Source organism: Mchenga conophoros, linkage group LG8 (genome assembly GCF_057382185.1).
Source record: "Mchenga conophoros isolate Kocher_MC1m ecotype Shallow Benthic linkage group LG8, M_conophoros_male_GT1.1, whole genome shotgun sequence".
Lineage (NCBI taxonomy): Eukaryota > Metazoa > Chordata > Actinopteri > Cichliformes > Cichlidae > Mchenga > Mchenga conophoros.
Window position 1 is genome coordinate 25678144 of NC_140533.1, and position 19584 is coordinate 25697727.

The 19584-nt window shown below is 40.7% G+C and overlaps 1 protein-coding gene across 3 annotated transcripts in view; it reads right to left on the bottom strand.

The window, feature by feature from the left end:
* Positions 1 to 2849: 2849 nt before the first annotated feature.
* Positions 2850 to 19584, bottom strand: part of thrab (thyroid hormone receptor alpha b) — a 169465-nt gene continuing 152730 nt past the window's right edge. For all 3 annotated transcript variants that reach the window (XM_085285221.1, XM_085285222.1, XM_085285223.1), the window contains one exon: positions 2850 to 18620. In XM_085285221.1, the coding sequence (XP_085141347.1) occupies positions 18370 to 18620 (251 nt within the window). In that variant the 3' untranslated portion in view covers positions 2850 to 18369. The remainder of the gene's footprint in view (positions 18621 to 19584) is intronic.

Below are 19584 nucleotides of genomic sequence, written 5' to 3' on the forward strand. Positions count from 1 at the left end.
ATAGTTATGGCATTGCTTAAACCTACTTTTTAAGCATCACCTGGATGTCCTATATAGACTTTTGAGCAAGAATTTCTTACATTTTAATCTATTTATTGATTACATTAGAATAAATAAAGTATGCAAATCACAAGTGACTCAAACAAACAACTCACACTGGTTTAACACTTCCTTATGAGCAAACAGACCTACATGAAGTCACTTGGGCCATTATTATTTTCAATAAATTAGGAATCCAACTCTTAAAAGTTCCTGTTGTCTTGAAAATGAAGGATAAGACTTTCGATCTTCTTGGGAGTGTGATAACTGAATAGGATTTTTCCACCAGCTTGGGTGGGCTTTGGCAAAAAGAAAGTGTAATGTCAGTGAACTTGACCTCAAGGACCTCAAGATCAGAATAAGTTTTGTGAACATCTTGTAAATGCATTAACATCAGAAGAGGAAGATGTATTATTTTTTAACTGGTACCATAGATTTGTCTACCAACATTAAAAAGATATGTTTATTTATGTTAATTATAAATAAAGATTTAGCATCTCTAAATGTTATTAATACATCAGCTGGAATCTGCTGAATTCCCCACCAAGCAGGCGGACACCTTTCCCATCTGTCATGAGGAAATTCACTGTGAGTTAAAGAATTAGCAGTCATAGCCCTGTGACTCACTGTACCTCACTGGGAAACCTCACAGCACGCTGAGAGACATCTGAGTTGATCTGTCAATAAATCGGACGGGATGTGCTGTGACATGCGCTGATGAACTGAGCAGTGCTGCCAGCGCCTGTCCTTCTCCTCTGATGCTGATTTGAGCAGACAAATCTTGTTTACTCCTCATTTAGCCATTATTTCAGCACACTGAGTTTATATAGTTGCTGCCTGCAAACTGTAAAGAATGTTGTTTCCAATTATGCAAATGTGTTTCACTAAGAGGAGGTACACACAGACCACTGGCAAACATCGTTGTCCTTCACCTAAGAAGGATTAAGTGTTCCTCTTGGATTATGGTTTACAGGGATATTTACATTTTCTGATATTAATACCAAAACCTCTCTCAGAACTGCATAGCATGCTAGACTGGTCATTAAAAAGAGTTCAAACAGTGATAATGTTTTTATATTTTTTTGGCACAGTGAAAATAAACTGTCAGGATTTTATGTTTACTGCAGCTCTTATAAATTCAAGATATTGAAATAACATTTTAATTTAATTTCTATTCACGGTGTGTACAATCAAGGGAAAAAGTCTTAGGATGGTGACTTCTTGTTGGCTATTTCGCCTCTCTACACCATCACTGTGGATGTTAAATCAATATGTAATTGAAGTGCTGACTTTCAGGTTTATTTAAAGGGGTTTAGGAAAAGTATTGCATTAACTGTTTAGTATTACAGCCATGTTTACACATAGCCCACATTTTGAGGTTCAAAAGTAATTGGTGAAGGATTGTTTCTAATACTTGGATGAAAATCCTTTGTAGCCATTGGCTATCTGAAGTCTGTTTCCTCCCTTGAGATGCACTGCTAGGCCCTTTAGTCACTGCTTGTTTGTGGATTTCTCTGCCTAAAGGTTTCTCTTTAGTATCTGAAAAGCATGCTCTGATGGGCTGGGAATGGATGACTGACTAGGACATTGAAGACTATCAAATTTCCTTGATAAACTTTTTGGGCTGCTTTTGCAGTACATTTTTTTGTCATTATCTCTCTACAGTGAAATAGTTTTGGAAAATGTGTCTGAATCTGAGCAGAGTATAGTCCTGTATGCTTTAAAATTCATCCTGCTGCTTCTATCAGCACTAGCAGCAGCTTCATTAATAAACAGCCGTGACCCAGGTCAACTGCCTACTATACTACGATGTTGTTTTTCTTAACAGTGGAAATAATTCTGTCATCATGCACTTCGGTTGCCTTCTGTGGTCTTTCAGGTCTTTTGGTGTTTCTTTCTTCTTCTTTTTTTTAATTGCACAACATTGCTCATTTGGAAAAATGTCCTCTGACATGTTTATTTTGTTTTTCAGCCTAGTGATGGTGTCATTCACTTGCACTAATTTCTTTGGACTTTCCTAACATGGAAAGTTCCAGCGAATGGCTACAAAATGCATTTATAACAATAAGAATCAACTCCAGATGTCTTATCTGCCTAATTTGTGATGAAATAATAACCAGCCACGAAAGTGTTTACTGGCAAATAATCCAATTAATCGGGACACTGTTTAAAAATTGCAAACTGTTAATGGAACACTTTTGCCAAACCCCTTGAATCAAATCTAAAACTCTACAATTCAATCACATCTTGATTGTCTGGTGCATACTTGGCAGTGTGCAAAGGCAAAACTACAAAAAAATGTCATTGCACATATGGATCTGATTGTTAGGGTGGCTGTAGCTTAGGTGGCAGAGCAGGTCAGCCACTAATCAGAAGGTCGGTGGTTCGATCCCAGGCTGCCTCCTGGCTGCATGCCAAATATCCTTGGGCAAGATACTAACCCCGTGTTTGCCTACTGGTGGTGGTCAGGGGGCCCGGTGGCGCCAGTGTCCGACAGCCTCGCCTCTGTCAGTGCGCCCCAGGGCAGCTGTGGCTATAATGTAGCTTGCCATTGCCAATGACTGAATGTAGTGTAAAGCGCTTTGGGGTCCTTAGGGACTAGAAAAGCGCTATACAAATGCAGGCCATTTACCATTTACCATTTAAATCTAAGAACAAATCCCACGCTTATACAGCTGTAAAAACACAAAGAGACAATGAGAAAAAGGTTTTTGTGAATTCCATTTATTAGTCCATTAATGAAAACCTTCCAGCACATGGTTCAGCTGGAAAACCGAGGGCTAATAACAGACCAAAGAGCCAATGAGATGTAAATGTACTCACATATTTATTACATAAATATATAGTAAAATAGACCAGCAACAATTACCATAAAAAATATCTTCCTTTAAAACCCTGACCATAAACAAAGATTTGAAAATCACACACTGACATTTACAAACACGCTGATTGTCTGGACCTGTCGTAAGCAGCCCACCATATAAACCTGACAGCACACCACCCACTGGACTCATGTTGGGGGGGGGGAGGGGTGGAGGGTGTAAAATGGAGGGGTGGGTAATAGGTCCAGGTGAGGAAGGGTTTGGTGTGATGAAGTTGTGGGTGGTGTGAGAGGAGATCACAGTAGATATTCGGATGTTTCCTGCGTGTATATGCGTTTATCTGCAATAAGTGCTGTCAGTGTGGATTTATTTAGCCCAGAGCATTGCCTTAAGCTTCATTGTATGTCTTTGCATGTTTGTTTACCCCCGTGCATCATGGGAATGAATCCTGAACATTGTTCCTTTGCTTTGCATGCCAGTGACAGTGGCGTCAACTGAGAGGTAAATAAAGAGAGGAAAAGGAGACAAAAAGAACAAAACCTGGGTTTCTTAAAATTTGTTGGTATAATGTTATTCTTGTGTGGTTGAACTGGCACCAGACATCCAGAAGGTGGGGTTTGTCATACCAAGGAAATTTACATAGTCTCCCATATGTCAGTAACATAAGAGTAAACTTTTAAAGAGCTTCTGTAACCCTTTTATTACCCTGATAATACATGACGGTCTGGCACCTCGGGATCAAGATTGAATGAGAGATCTGTACTCATACAGTTAATGGCCTTTATTTTCTGTGCACTGTTTCCTATAATGCACCAAAGTCTAGCAAAGGCTGTACCTGCAGTCTCAATGGTTTTCTATTGAAGCTTTCCATCTCAGTGTTTATTTCCTTTGGAGTTGTATTCTCTCCCCTTGTCTAGTACTGTTCCAGGACCTCGACATCAATCCTTCAGTGACTCATAATATTCAGCTCAAGAATAATAAAAATAAAAACTCTTCCAGTTTTAGGGAGTCTTCGTAGTAACTTCTAAGATGAGGGATATCAGTGATTGACAAGTGAAAAATAACCATGAATGTGTTTTAATAACTGAATTCCAAGATGACGCTGTTCTCTTGAGCCCATAAAAAAGAAATATCTACCAGCTTCTGGATTTTCTTCTTTTATGTTTGCACAGTGTCCTAAAAGCAGCACAATTGCCAAGTTCTTGCTAAACAGGAGATCTCTATTGTTCTGGCTTACAATATAAAGCAACACTTTTTTTTCTTTCTTGGAAGTTGGCGCCAACTTTAAAGGTTCTCGTGTAACAGCCATAAAATTGTTATTATTAATGACACCCACCATGTGAAGTCAAGTCCGAATCTTGTTGTTTCCGTTTGCGTTATTGCCAAACTAGTACTAAGACACACTGTTATCGTATGTTGTGTTTACTGTATGACATGTGTGTCGCGCTGAGAGATACACCATTTATCTTTGTTGGTGGAATCATTATAGCAACAATCAATCAACCAATCAACACATGGCAAATTAACCACCTGTCGATTAGCAGTTAGTATTAGCCAAGTTAGCTACATGTTAGTAACTATGTTCCTATACAACAGGGTGATAATTCACAGCAATGTGCAACTTTTCCCACATATTGGTGTTGAACTACACAGGCTACCATGTCGCTCTCTCAGTATATTTGCACAACATGATTTAATTAGCTAAAATCAACAATGTTTGACATTTGACATTGCTAGCGGTAGAAGTCATTCGACAATTGATTGATTTACTTTGAAAGTGAAGTGCCTCTGTTTTACTACAGCTCAGAGAGTAGTTGGTGACTATTTGCAAACAAGTTGGTGTGTTTTATTCAAACTGCGTCAATCAATCTGATAGCAACAAAGCAATCGCAAGGAGGTTGCCGGTGCAGCAGTATATACCTTTTTGCAACCAGTTTCACCTAACAAAGCAAGCAACCTCTTTGGCGATACTTATTTTTCCCTAGTTACTGGTGATTGTTAATCAGATTCTAGCCTATTTTTTTTTCCAAAAATGCCAATATAACTAACAGACAATATAAAACGCGGACATAGCTTCCGAGTGGAAAAAATAAAGCCTATGCGGAAGTGTCTTAAACCTGCATTCTATTTAGAGGCCACCAGATGGCGATAGTTGTGGTCGCAAAAAGATTTCGAGTTCTATAGAACTGTATGGGAAAACAGTTTTCTGTCTTGACTTTTTAGCACTGTCCTGATGAGTTTCTGGGGTCATTCAGTCGCTTTAAGTCATATTTAATAAAGTAATCTATTTTGAACATTAATTTTGTGCATCAAAATGGGACTGTGTAACAGTATGACCATGTAACAGTAGCTAGGCAAATCTTTTTCTAATGTTACAACTAATAATCACTTCATTACGTGAGGTTTTGTTTAAATTAAAATGAACTAAAGGAACTTCATGAGCCACTGACTTGATGAAATCCTACACATTATCCTGGATTGGGGTAAGTAACAATTGTTTGTGGTTGCTCCAAAGATAATAACCTGGCTGAAAAGTTTCAAAATAACTAACAAAAACACCTAGCATCCTGTCTTTGGCACCTTCCAATTATCCCTGACTGGTCAGGTCAACCCCTGAGTGTCTGCAGAACACATCTTTTTCCCAGCAGCTTCTGCAGTCACAGTGAAACAAGGAACATTTGAAAGAGTGGCATCAAACAAAGAACAGTGGTTCCTTTTTTGTAATTTTGTTAAATGTATTGTAGTGTGTTTTTCCACCGACACAAATATGCAGGCTGAAAGACTGTCCTTGAGAAGATCAGAGGAGAAAGAAAATTCCCAAAGAAACATCAAATTAAAACTTAACCCAGAGAGCGAGAGAAAGAGAGAGAAAAAAGAGGGAGAGAGCGAAAGAGCTCTTCATCTCCGACTGTGAGGTTACTTTGCTTCTATTGGCTGATTTTTCTGTAATATTTACCACATGAGGTTTGTAAAAAGTGTTGAGGGTAATGCACAATACAGACCGTGAAACTGATGTTTTCATGTTAAATCAAGAAAAAAATACATCCTACTAAGTCGTTCAGTCTATTAATTGCAGCTCTAAAGACTTTACTTGTTCTTGATTTATCATATGGCCTCACACACCCGTGTTGCACAAAGTGTCTCTTTTAAATAGGACAATCAATAGTAAAATAGTGAATACAGACACATATAGCTCATAGACATTTGTACATGACAACCCCATCTAGAAATAGTCTGACACAAAAACATCTAGCACGAGCACCAGCTGCTGCATACTGGATGTAGAACTGTCTGCTTCCTGGTAAAATGAAACCTTCCTTGAAACACAGTTTTTGCGAGTTTCACAGAACATACTATAAGCATGCTAAGCTTTCTGTACATGCAACACTGAGACCTATCTGTTACAAACATTGTGGGCAAAAAGGTGTGCAGTAAAGACGATGTAAGCAGTGGGCATGGCGCCTTGAAGCCATGGTGGTTTTTGGTAATTTGCTGGTGCTGTATCAAGTGACTTGGACCTGCTACATAGTGAAATAAATGGATTTCTTTCCTTAAGGTTTGCTGACCAGAGAGAGTTTTCTTCGGATTTTGCGTACAAGAATGGGCTCATGGGCCATGAGAGCTGATGGTGCACATGCTCTGAGAGCGTTTGACAAAACAGGACAAGTGAGACATCTTGGACCAATAGAGTGGGAAAGACAGAGGATGGATGAAAGCACCCTTTGAGGCCTTTTTAATCAAACCTGAGCAGTTTTAAACCAATTTTTCAACCTGACAAGCATTGCATAATTTTCTTAGAAGCAGCCCCCACCTCCATACAACTACTATACAGTTTATATATTCATATATTCTCTGATCTGTATCTCTGATTGATAGACTGTTAATAAATGAGCTAATCCGTGTACATTCTTATCTGTCTAGGCATGCATTTTACACCCGTTTACAAAAAACATTGCTATAAATCTCCATGCAGACAGTCAGAGCAGCATAAAACTTATTCCAAGACCACACCACTGTACCACCTATAAGTATCTTCAGGTCTTACTTGGTATTTGGTGTAAAAAGGAAAACAGTGTCCACATAAAGTTATTCATAGTGGCCAAATCATACAGCACTGAACTCAGCTAACAGGGGACCAACTATACTTTTACATATTTTCTGTCACATATATTCTCTGGATACTCATATTAAACATGATCAGTGTTTCAAATAATGAGGTTGAGATAAGTTCAAGTAGTTCCTGTGAGCCATAAGCTCAAATTTCAGATAGTTTTCTCTACTCTTGGCTATAAACTGCATATAAAACATAGGTGTGACTATTAAAGGCACTGTGAAAGTGCCTTAAACCAGCATTCTTTCTAATGGCCACAAAGGGGTAATTCCTGTGAATGTCACAAGATGGGACTTCCCTAATAATTGGGTGCCACGGTGGCAAAGTTCATCTTTTCTAAATAAGTGTGCTCTTCACTTGGTGTGATGTCGCTGAGAACAGATATCCCCTAATATGGTAATTTCAGGCACACAGCTCAGGCTGCCAGCACAGAAGTTTCCTTTTTTGTTTTGTTTATGAGGGGCAGCCAATCAGAAGAAAGTTGGCTTACAGGGTAAAATCGTAAAGTATAATAGTGGCAGAGTATGATGGCTCAGTCACATGAGAGTAAAAAAAGGCAGCCTCCGTGCGACAAAGAAAAAAGGGCGGTTGCCCAGTGATTGCATTGATTGTTGCAGCGGTTGAGCGTGCAACACCCTCAACTTCTCAGTGACCACATTTGATCACAAGGCAATTGCACAGATTGCCAGTTGGGAGGCGACCAGTCTCCAAACAAACGTGATCTGAGTTGGGCTGCGTGCAATCACTCTCAAACAAACTGGAACAGGTTTGCAAATAATTACAGTCGGATTTATAAATCCAGACAGACTGCCAACACAATGCAATCAGCAATAGTCTGCGCCAATCAGCAAAACTCATCTATGACACGTCTTTGCAGCAGGGGAATTACCTTGCAAATGTTTTATCATTGTCTTGATGGCAGCAACTGACGAGTGGTCGCCCGTCTCTAAAGCAACCATTTCAAAGGTAACAAGATTGCAAGTTCATTGCACACTGTTGCAATAATTTGTGTCTCCAGCCTCTGTTTTCTGTAGTGTGACTGGAGCATGAGGTAAACAAGGATAATAATGAATTGTGACTCATTCAGAGCAACTCAAGTACAGTCCAAGAATAAAAAATATTTAGCTGGAAATGAGGATAACTGTTCCCTTTAATGTAACCTTGGATAAACGGGGTGACTTTAGTCTCTTGATCAATACAGCTTAATTTATATGCATCTTACTCAGCCATTAATGCATAGCTATCCAAACATACTCTAACAGTCAATTATAATTCACGCTTACTGAACATTGTCAGAAACTTGTAACAATGTTTGTAGCTTGTCCAATAAATAACATTTGGTGCTTTGATTACATTGTTTAGCTCATGGGTTTCAATTTTCTCTTCTGATTTTCTTGTTGCACTAATGCAGCCACAAAGGGAGTACTAGCTTGGACATATTGTATGTAGTGATAACCTTAAAGTCACTCTTGGGAGTCCTCAGTTCCTACCATGCAGCATATTAATTCATTCTTTTCCCCGAGAACAAACTCCACAGCATTTCTAAGTGCAAGCCTTCATAATAAATCCTCTGGAGTCCTATGAAACATGCTGTACAGCAATGCCACACAAGAGGAGGGATATAAAAACAATCGATAAGGCCATCATTGGAAAGGAGAACCCAAAATTGCAAAGCCTCGAAGCGCAGCCGTGGCTGCTCTTTTCTGCAGCAACAGTCCATTTGTAAGAATTGATGCAGCTTTTAGTTTAAAATATCACCCACTCCTGAAATTCACAGTTTTGTTTTGTTTTTTATCTCTTGCAGTCCCGCCACACTCAAGTAGAAATGCTTCCCAAGTGACCCCTCCTACTTCCTCTCTGTTAGCCCGCTGAACACAGTGTTGGTTACATTCTTCAAAGGAAATAACACAAGTATGTGACAGGAATCTGTTTTTACAGACTTCCGTCACACACCGCGGCCTGAAAAGGTGCTTTAGGGATTTTTGGAAGGGGAAGCAAAGCAGGTCCATCAGACATTCAGCATTCACACACTTACACTCAACGTTCACTTGCACACAGCACAGTTCTCATGTGAAACAGCAACATCCACGTGCACACACTTATATACATGCACAGCCTTGGTTTTAGCCATACAACTGAGAGTTAAACAGAAAATAAAAGAGGCCTGTGGCTGGAGGACTACAGCCAGTTCATTTGCCCCGCTGAGGGCAAATAGTGCCTGGCTTGGATGGGAGCCATGCACTGCTGTATGTACACCACAAGCAATTGGATGAGGAAAAGCTGAATATTGCTGCTGGCACTTTGACCCTAAAGAGTGCAAAGACGCTAGAGTGTTGCTGACATGAAAGGATGAATTAATTTTTGCACACAGTTTTTCTTGCACATATCTATGCGAATGTAATTTATTGATAATCAAAAATAAAACTGTAACCAAAATCAATCATTTTGTATGTCTTTACTGTGTTATGGTAACTCACCTATTCCACGAAAAAACTGACCAAACGGAGTCAAAAACAACAGATCTTGACTTTCTCTTTCATGATCTTTTATGAAAGACGTGTTTCATGAAACATATGTGACTTTGATGTTATAACCCCGTAATTAACACTTTAAATTAATCAAATGTCAAAATTAACTCATTCACTGCCAGCCATTGGCAGTGAATGAGTTAAACCCATTGACTCATTCACTGCAATTGACGGCTATAGACGTCAATTGCAGTGAATGAGTTAAGTGATGATAATCACCGTGTGAAATCAAAATATACGACTTGAACATGGGAGTCGATCTCCTTTAAGTAAAAATGATGACTTGGTCTCTCAGCATTTTCTTATCAATCTGATGCTTTAAAAAATACTCCTAATATTTCAGATGTTTTTCTTTTTTTCTGGCAGGAATGGTCTTCCATATAGTGCGGCACAAAACCCAAGCGATACACAAAAGCACCCAAACCCGAACAAACAAAAACCAACAGACAAAACACTCCCCACATGTAAAGAAATCGATTTCGATTTAGGGTTAAGAAAGCAGTGAGGGCCTGGTTATGTCTGCCCGAGGTTGGACTTGGGGTCCGATTTCTGGGAACCTGGATGTCTACTCCTTTCCATCCAGGAAAGGATGACAGAACAAGTGTAAAATGAACACTGGTGATTGCAAATTGAGACAAAAAAGAGGAGCTAACAATGGTTTTTTCATCCAAGGTTCATCATCATTTATTAGAAAATGTTCTTTTACCTGAGAGAATCCTTCAATAGCTTCCTTTACCCATTCACAAAAAGTGGTCTGTGTTTGCGTGTGTGCGTGCACGTGTGTGTGTCTGTGTGTGTGTACTGGGTCTTGCCGATGCTCTCATGGGACAGTGCATTATTTTCACACAAATGTAAGAAAGAGATCTGATTAGACATAAAAATCAAATAAAATTCACAATGTTTACTCGGCCACTTATTGCACTTCATTCAAAATAACTGTAAACGCTATAATTGATTATTTCATTGCATGGCTTTGCCCAAAGGCCTCTGCCGTTTTTACTTTCAGATTGAACAGAAATTTAATGGTGCAAAAGTCATTTGGCTTGGGTGCAATTTAAATATACATATATATATATATATTCATAATTATAGTATTACCTCTGAAGAATCTTCTACCTACTGTTGGTTTGGTCAATTCAAAGTGCTTCTAAGTAAGTGCTAAAGGAAAATGGATTTTTGCTATCAAACACTTGCCTCACATTTCAAAAGAAGAGGTAAGCACATGGTTAACTAACCTTACTTGTGCTACATAAATTTCAGCAACTTGGTCGCGATATGCAAAGATTAAAGCTACATTTTCAAGAAAGACTGAATTTAGGGCCTGGTTTTAATTTTATATTTTGAGGCTCTGAGACACACCAAACAATGAGAGCATCGCATTCGACGCACACAAGCAAAGTTCCAAACAACACACATATACATACACACACCACTTTCTGAGCAGTTTACAAAAAAAACAGCACGTCTCGTAGAATCCTTGTTCTCCACAACATCCCCGGAACCCCTCCTACTTCTCTGGGTCCCAGACGACTGTGAAGATTTACTGAGCCTAAGGACCAGCCAGCAGGCTGGGCTAAAGGCCAGCTAACCCCAACAGTTCTGGCCCACACCCACAGAAAGTAGCAAGGGTCTCTGGGTCATGCAAAGAACCTCTGGAATTCAAGCAAGGGCCAAATCTGATTTCATAAGCAAGACCGGCTCACAGTTGTTACAGTGAGCATGTCTTTTGGAGGGATTTGGAGGGAAATTGCATAGACATCTTGCTACTTGCATGTCTTAACAAACTCTACATTTGGCATGGGGGAGGGGAGAGGGAAACCAAAAACAACCATAAAACCAAAAGACATTACAGACAATCTCCACCCTTGTCCAACATGTCAACATGTGAGAATAAACCAGGATCCATGGAGGGGAAGGGCTGAGAAGCTCCACAAAGCCAGCCTCAAAAACATCAGTCTGCTTGTTGTGGTGAGGAACAGCATGATTTGTGTGAGCTCGGGGTGTCACCAATTGTTATAAACCAAAATTACTTTCAGCTTTAAACAGTTGGAGCTGAAAATATGATGCTTGGTTCAAACTTGCATCATTTAAGACACCATTTGTACTTTCATTTATGCATTGTGGGGAGGTTGGTTAGCTATTCAATCTCATAGAAGCAGAAAAAAGGAAATGGATCCAGAAAAGCATTTAAAACTGACTGAGATCTGATTACTGAAACTAATTCGAGAGGTGATTCCAGACTCGTTTTAGCTAGTTACTGAAATGCTATACATACACATTTGTCTTTCCAAGATGCACAAGTAATCTTTATGCCTCACAAGTGCAACCACATCAGCAAATGACCTGTGGAAGAAGGCCCCAATGGCATCTGAAATGACTTGTGTTAATGAGGCCTCACGTACTTGTTGCAAACTACTTCAGGTTTCAGTTAAATTGATCCTCACAGAAAGTTCGGATTCAGTGTATTTAGGCTGGCTTTTTGGGGCATTGGTGAACAAATCCATTTTAGACTTTGACAACTACGATGTGGGTGTTAAACAGCTGTTTGGCATTCATGCCCAATAATACCCTGCTCCCTATCCCACTTCCAACTTTCCTTTGTAAGTCACCCAAAATCAAATCTACACGTTTATCTACCTGGAGTATTTGGTGTGAGTTGCAGAGTTTTGGATATATAATTTGTAGATACGCCTGTTTTCTCTTTAATTATAACATAAGTGCCCCAAAATCTATAAAACTCAGAAGTAATGTGAAGTTACTTACAGAAAAGTCAGAAACCGTGTTGCGACATGACCAGTTTCAGGTACAGACTGTTTTCTTTGCACTAAACTAAGCCTGCCATTGCAAATGAAAAGCATTACCGCTCAGCTGAAATGAATGCCGGTCATGTTCACATTCTGTCATAGGCACGAGCTTCTTGTCACATGGTAGATGCATGCTTTCCTTCAGTGCAGCGACTTGGCGACTGAAAGCTCAGTTGGACAGGGGAGTTTTTAAGAAGCACAAAGTAAATGGGCCCGTTAGAATTATTGTTCCTCAAGAGAAGGCTGACGTTTCTGCAGCTCATGTCTCTGGAAAAGAAAAAGGCAACTCACACCAACATAATCTCGGTCAGGGGTTCTCGGTGTTTCGATGACCAATTGCAGATTTAGGGAGCACAAGAAAAATGCACATTTAATCAAAGGCTTTTTAAGTGTGTGTATCTTCAGAAAACTAGTTGATTATTGAATTTTCTTTTAACATGTTCTGTTGATTGAATTCACCTGTTGCTTATCACCCTTACCTATCCATCTTGGTCAAGCCTCATTTTTCCCAAGTCTTTTCTGTTGTTTCCCTATTTTTCTGTTGGGTTCCCTATTGCTAGATCGACCTGCCTCTTTATCCACTGCTCTTTGACACTTTAATAAAGTCCTTGTTTTCCTGTCATGTCTTACTTTTGGCTTCTCAGTCCTGATAGAACTGTGGATGAATAAAATATATGCAAATATATGAAATTATAATAGTAGTGGATTCTTACTTGGGCCACAAAAATGCCACTGAGAGCCACTGGAGCACACTTAGAGAACCCCGGCTCTACTATGGGCCATGTAGATTTGACTTTGGGGTGAAGCGTCTCTTTAATAAAACATCCCCCACTGCACTCCTGACCTTTAACTGCCACAGCTGCTGGCAACACTCACATCAATAGTTTGGAAAAACGGAATCTGATCCCATAGGTAAACGCACACTCACACACAAAACTATAGTCATTCATGTGAAGCGTGAGAACACGAGGGGTATGCATCCATCTCTTTGCAAACAACACGAGGCACAGGGCTTACGATTAATGTCACAGGGCACTTCTGAATATGGATCTGCATGCACATGTGAGAGGGTGCACACATAAAAAAAATGTAACAAGCATTACACATTACTTTGCTCTTTTTTTTCTTTTTACTTTTATCCACTTGCATGACAATGGGATGGAGCGGTTAAATTGACTTTTTACAATGAATCTTCGAGTGTTGTATGTTTTTGTATTTACATCCTTGGTTATGGCCAAAATAAGCTGTAAATGAAAAAAACAAAACAAAACACAAAACATAGAAAAATACATAACATAGTATTGCACCTTGCAGATGGGCAATATATATATTCTCAGTTTTGTTGGTTGTTTTGTAACATCTATGTGACACCACTATCCTCTCTGCTGGTGTGTGGAAGTTAGGTTGTGGGTGCCGGGGTCAGGTCCAGCCCCCTCCTGTCAGCTACATTCAATTCCATAAAACACTCAGCTATTACAGAAGTCAATCCCTCAGTCTCTGGGCCATTCACATTTTAGGTTTACCGTCTAAAGACTGTGCCTTTAAGGTGGAGAAGTGCTCACGTTGGCAGCGCTCAGAGCTGATGTCTCGACATTTTCTTGAGTTTAAGTTGCACCTCCTGTCATTCGAGAACCAAATCAATAAGGTAGAGGGCACCAAAGCTTGAGGGAAGAGTCCTTTTGTAACTTACACTGATGCGTACACAAGCACATATTATCTCGACATGTACACTTTTTTAAAATCTATATATGCATCTCTGAACTTTCACATGTGCCTGCAAAATATGACTCCTCCCAAGTTCCTTTGAGTCTTGTGTTGTGTGAGGTATGACAAGATTGTGTTTCAGTTTTTTTGTTTTTTTTTTGTATTTTCAGTTTTTGTTGCGTTATTTTTTTTCTATTTGTTTTTTTTTTCTTTCCTCCAAAGATGTATTTCATTAAAAAAAAAAGGAACAAAATATATATAAAAAAAAGAAATTCCTGGTTTTTTTTTGTTGGTTGTAAATTTCCTCCTGATAAAAGGGGACGGACAACTGGACAGACACAGACACAGGGACAGGGACAAACAGATCAGTTGGCTTACAAACACAAACTATAGACGTGAAAAAGAAGTGAAATATGTTACACTGCACACATGGTCAAAAAGTGACAACAGCTGTTTTGTTTTTCTTTTACACAGAGCAGTTGAAGGGTCAAAAAAAACAAACAAACAGAAATATAAGAAAACAATGATAAAATGAAAAAAAAAAAATCTCCAATAATTTTGTTCCGGAGTCTTTTTTTTTTTTAAAGTCATCTTTTTTTTTCATATTGTTTGACGGATGTAAAATCCTTTTCATATATCTTTTGTTTTCTTAATCTACATCAGACTCAGAAAGTAAAAAGCAGCATTATAACCCCTACTGTCACACGCACATACCCATACAGCTCACAAAAACAAAGGCCGTCGATTTCTTTATCGGTTCTTTTACAAAGATGTGTTGGAATCCCAAACCTGCATCTCAGGAATGCGGGATCTGTCTTCCTGATCCTCACAATCTGAACGTTGGAGGTAATCCTTACAGTGGGAGCTGAGGGAGGACATTTGGGGTCGTCAGCTGGCACGGGAGCGGGGGTTTGCGTGGGGCTGCGTGGGAGCCGAAGGGGACATCTGCCCTTCCTCCCTGTGTTTGACGACATTGTCTCTGCAACCAGCCACATCACCCCCTCTCGCCCATGTCAATGATGGCAGTGAGAGTTGGGGCCCTCAGCTTTTTTTGTTTGTTTGTTTCTTTGTTTCCTGTCCTTTCTTCTTCTCTTGCATCCACGCATTCTCACACTCCAGTCTCTCGTCCCTGCTGCTTTGTCGGTCACATTCAATTGGTGGCGCCACTCTAAAAGGGCAGTTATGGCCAGCCTTGTTTCACAAGGCCTGGATCCTGTTTGGTGTGAATGAATCTGGACAAAACTGGGTATGAACTGCTCAGCGGTGACAGCTAGGATGCTTTGGGTAAAGGAGAGGATTTTCAGTGTTCAGAAGAGGGCTTAAAGTGAACTTTGAGTGGGCTCTAGTATGGGACAGTGAGTACTACACGGATAAAGAGAAAGCCCTCCTATGGAGGGATCTCTGCCCACTGCTTTTGGGCTGTTTTGGCTCTACTGGTGTAATGCTGACAACAGGACAGGTTTAGGGCCAAGCCCACTGCAAGTGCAAAGGCCCAGTTAAACAGAGCAGTTCAGGATACCCATTTGTGGTCAATTTTAATTGGGGAAACTAACCCGAAAAGGAGAGTTTATGGGGTGTTGCATTAGTGCAAAAACTCCCACCAGCCTGGCTGAGTGGGGTCTGTTATCATATTGATGGCAGGAGGGGGGGCTAGACTTGAGCTAGGCTCCAGAAAGGGCAGTGTCACGGACTGGACAAGAGGAGGGTAGAAAAGAAAAGAGTGGGGATGGATCTCTAGAGGTGGTGATGCACTTTAGGAACAGTCAAACCAGACTCCACCGCTGTGCCCAAAGATGGCGTTCCAGTTCCTCTCCCCTCCCAACTGCACTCAAGCTCTGAGGAGGTGTGGATAACCCATCCTGTGCATGTGCCCAGTATAAACTACTGCTTGGTATTGGATAGAAAATAAACTAGATTTCTTTCAACCCAGTGAGATTTGGCTTGGCCCCAGAATTGGATTGAACAGAGTGAGCTTTTGAAATCAAATCAAACACTCTTGTATGGTCATTTGGAGGGTAAACTTGTCATATCTGCCATGGATGTTTGAGCTGAGATATTACTGCTATAGTAGTGAGCGTTGGGGAGCTAGAAGTGCGATTGAGTTGCTTGTGAGGAGGCTTCACTCCATCATTTTTTATGTCAAACACACTGCCCATGCATGACAGAAAGCTGAAATTTTCCATGAAAATATTTACCAAGCTCCAGTGGCAGCTATCGTAAGTGTAGCGTGGTACGTCATCACCACATGCTGATTTGACGGGCGTGGCCACCTTGACTTTTCAGTTACTCCGTGTAATCGTTCCTCTTGCTGCTTTTTGCTTTAATGGGCTGCACATCCCACGCTGTCCTTCGTTGCTTCTGCGAGCCGGTTTCTGTCTTTAGAGAAACTGGTAAATCCAAATTTGAAAAGATGACACTTGGTCCCACTTGATAAAAAAAAAGAAAAAGAAAAAGAAGAAGAGATAACCCGAATGTTATGGGTACCACTCCCTGGAAGGGGGTAAAACCTTCCAGGGGGATGGTTGGCCCTCCTGTCTTCAGTGGTATTTCATTTGAACCAAGTGACAGCGCTGTGTGTATGTGTGTATTCTGTGAGTGTTTTAGTCTTTCCATGACTACGAGTGTGCACCTATGCAAAAAGCTATGCACATCTGTGTATCATTCTACACATACTCCAACTCGAATGGTGTATGTCTGTGTGTAGGCTGTGGGCAGCTGCCCTGTGTCCACAGAGGTGAGGTAGTGCCTGACACCACAGGGGCAGTAATGCTGCCCCAGCCTAGGGGTGTGTCCACTTTGAGGTAAATGGTAGCCTTCTTGGCATTTGCCTGCTCTCAGTGACGTCCATGTTAAAAAAATAAAATAAAAAAAAAAGAATAAAATAACCAAGAAACAAGAAAAAAAACAAAACAAAACAGAAGGCAAATGTGTATGGAAGCCTGGAGGGGCCACACTGAGTTGAGCCCACGATAAGAGGACTCTGTACAAACCCTGCAGGTTAGGGCTGTATATCAACACTGCCGTGCAGTGCATTCAGTAAAATGAGGCATTCACGTTACTCTGAGGTGATGTGTGTTTTCGTGTGTGTGTGAGAGAGTTAAAAAGACAAAAAGAGAGTCAGTGTGTATGTGATGAGGCCTGCCGTCTTGCTGGTGTTTGCTGCTATTCAGAGCCTCCTCGGAGGTTGGGTGTGGGAGATTTACTTCTGAACTCTGGCTACAGTCCAGCTTTTACGTTGTAATTCCTCTCTCTGTCCCTGCGCCTTCCTTTTCTCCCACCTCCCCTCTAAGCATCTCCCTTTCTCCTTCCCCTTCTTTTTCTCTTCCTTCCCTTCCTTCAATGCTGTAACTCTTCAGACAGAGAAGGGCTTACTTGTCATTCATAAGATGGTAGGCTGCTGGCACAAGCAGCATAGGCAATGACAAGGCAAGTCTGCTCGTGTGTGTGCGTATGTGTGTGTTGTATGTCACAGGAACCGGTCCAATGACAAAAATGAAAGTAGATATGAAGCCATGGTCTGTATGTTTTTCAAAGGTAGAGAACACAATTTCATAAAACTGGAGTAGCCTTATATAAATATAGCACCGGTTTCACAGGGATATGAGAAGAACAAGCTCCAAAAACAGCTGTCATGGCTCAGATTGAGTTGAGTAATTGATAAGTGGTGTGGCTGCTCTGCTTTACTGCCGCCGTTATGCACCACGGAAACGTTTACGTCTGCTGAAATTTTTATGTGCAGTGTCTGCTAAATTCGTGCGCCTGCATGACTGTGAGCAACAAGATGACACTACTGTCCATACTTTCTGAATCAATGCCTTAACACTTATTCAGAAATAATACTGAGAGGTGCTGGCCAGCTTTGACGCCGGAAACATGGGCTTCAAGACAAGTGTAAATCTGTGACCGCTACAATAAAACCAAGGAGGGGGAACTGACCCTCCAAAGAGTGCTGCCCTGAAGAACTGAGGTGGAACAGGCTGTGAGTGTGTGTGTGTGTGTCTGTGTGTGTTTGTGTCTTGGCAAATGGCTACAACTCTTACTAGATAAGACATCATGCTCAGACAGAAGGGCCCCCAAACAGATTTTAAAACAGGGGTTGGTATAAGGAGGAGAAAGAGGTGGAGAAGAGGGTGTTCACAAAACAAAATCCTCTGTTTGCTTCACTCTCCTGTTGCTGGTGTGTCGTTTCTGATATTGTTGTTTCCAGTTTTAAAACCACATACTGTGAATGTGATGTCAGAGAGATGCAGATTCCTGCAGAGAGGATTCTCCCTCCATTCTTCCCCCACAAGCACGATGGACTAACCCATCTTCTGTTTCGCTCCAACTTTCTCTTCCCTTTGCGTGCCGGCAAGTGTGCCTCACACCTCCTGGTCCTCGAAGACCTCTAAGAAGAGCGGGGGGAAGAGTTCGTTGGGACATTCCACCTTCATGTGAAGGAAGCGACTGGCGTGGCACGCCCCGATCATCCGCAGGTCCGTCACCTTCATCAGAAGCTTCGGCCAGAAGTGGGGAATGTTGTGCTTGCGGTAGTTGATGTAGTGCTCGAACGCCAGCAGGTACGTCTCCTGGCACTTCTCGATCTTTTCCGTACAGGTCAGGCCTGAGCGATCTGCACAAAGCAAAGAAGGCGAGCGGGAAGAGGGAGCACAGATGGCGGTGGGGAGGGGGTTGGAGAAGAAATATGGGAAAAGGATAGAAGAAGGAGAAGGGAAAAGAGAACATATGGACAATGAGTACTACATAGTTGAAGATGTAAGAACTATAAATGTTAGCAATACTAAATAAGATGAGACCTGTTATCAAGCATCATGTCCAAGGTTCTCACTGCAAATAGCATTATATTATCATGGTGCCATCTGGGTGATTACAACCCAGAAAAAAATCCTAATTTTCCAGTTTATTAAACTTGGGAAAAATACAAGCGTTTAGTCTAGGAACATAAAAAAATTGACAAATATATATATTTGTCAATTTTTTAAATGTTTTTATGCTTCTAGACTAATTAATCTCTCTCTCTCTCATATATATATATATATATATCAGTAAAAAAAAAACAAAAACAACTTTAAATTATTTACGTTCATTCATCTATCCAATTTATTCCATTTATCCAGTTCAGGGGCGCTGCAGCCTATTTCAACTGTCATAGAGCTAAAGACTGGGTAGGCCCTGAAAGGGTGCCAGTCTATCACAGGGCCAACACATAGAGATAGACAACCATTCACACTCACACCTATGGCCAGTTTAGAAGTACTTTAACCATGCATGTTTTAGGAATGTGGGAGAAGGCCGGAATATCACTCAACAAAATGAAAAGAAATGACCACATAGATCCCAGCACCTTCTTGCTGTGAGCCGATGGTGCTAACCATGGGGCAGCAGCACCAAATATATATTCATATATTATTTATGTATATTTGCCATATTTTAAATAATTGGTGGATGCACTGAAAGAGACAAGGGCATCCCCTCTTTTTTTGCATCCTACTATTTGAAAAAACTGCACTTTTGCGCATGTACGTAATAAATGTTCTACAATAAATAAACCAAGACTAGAGACATGCAAAGACTTA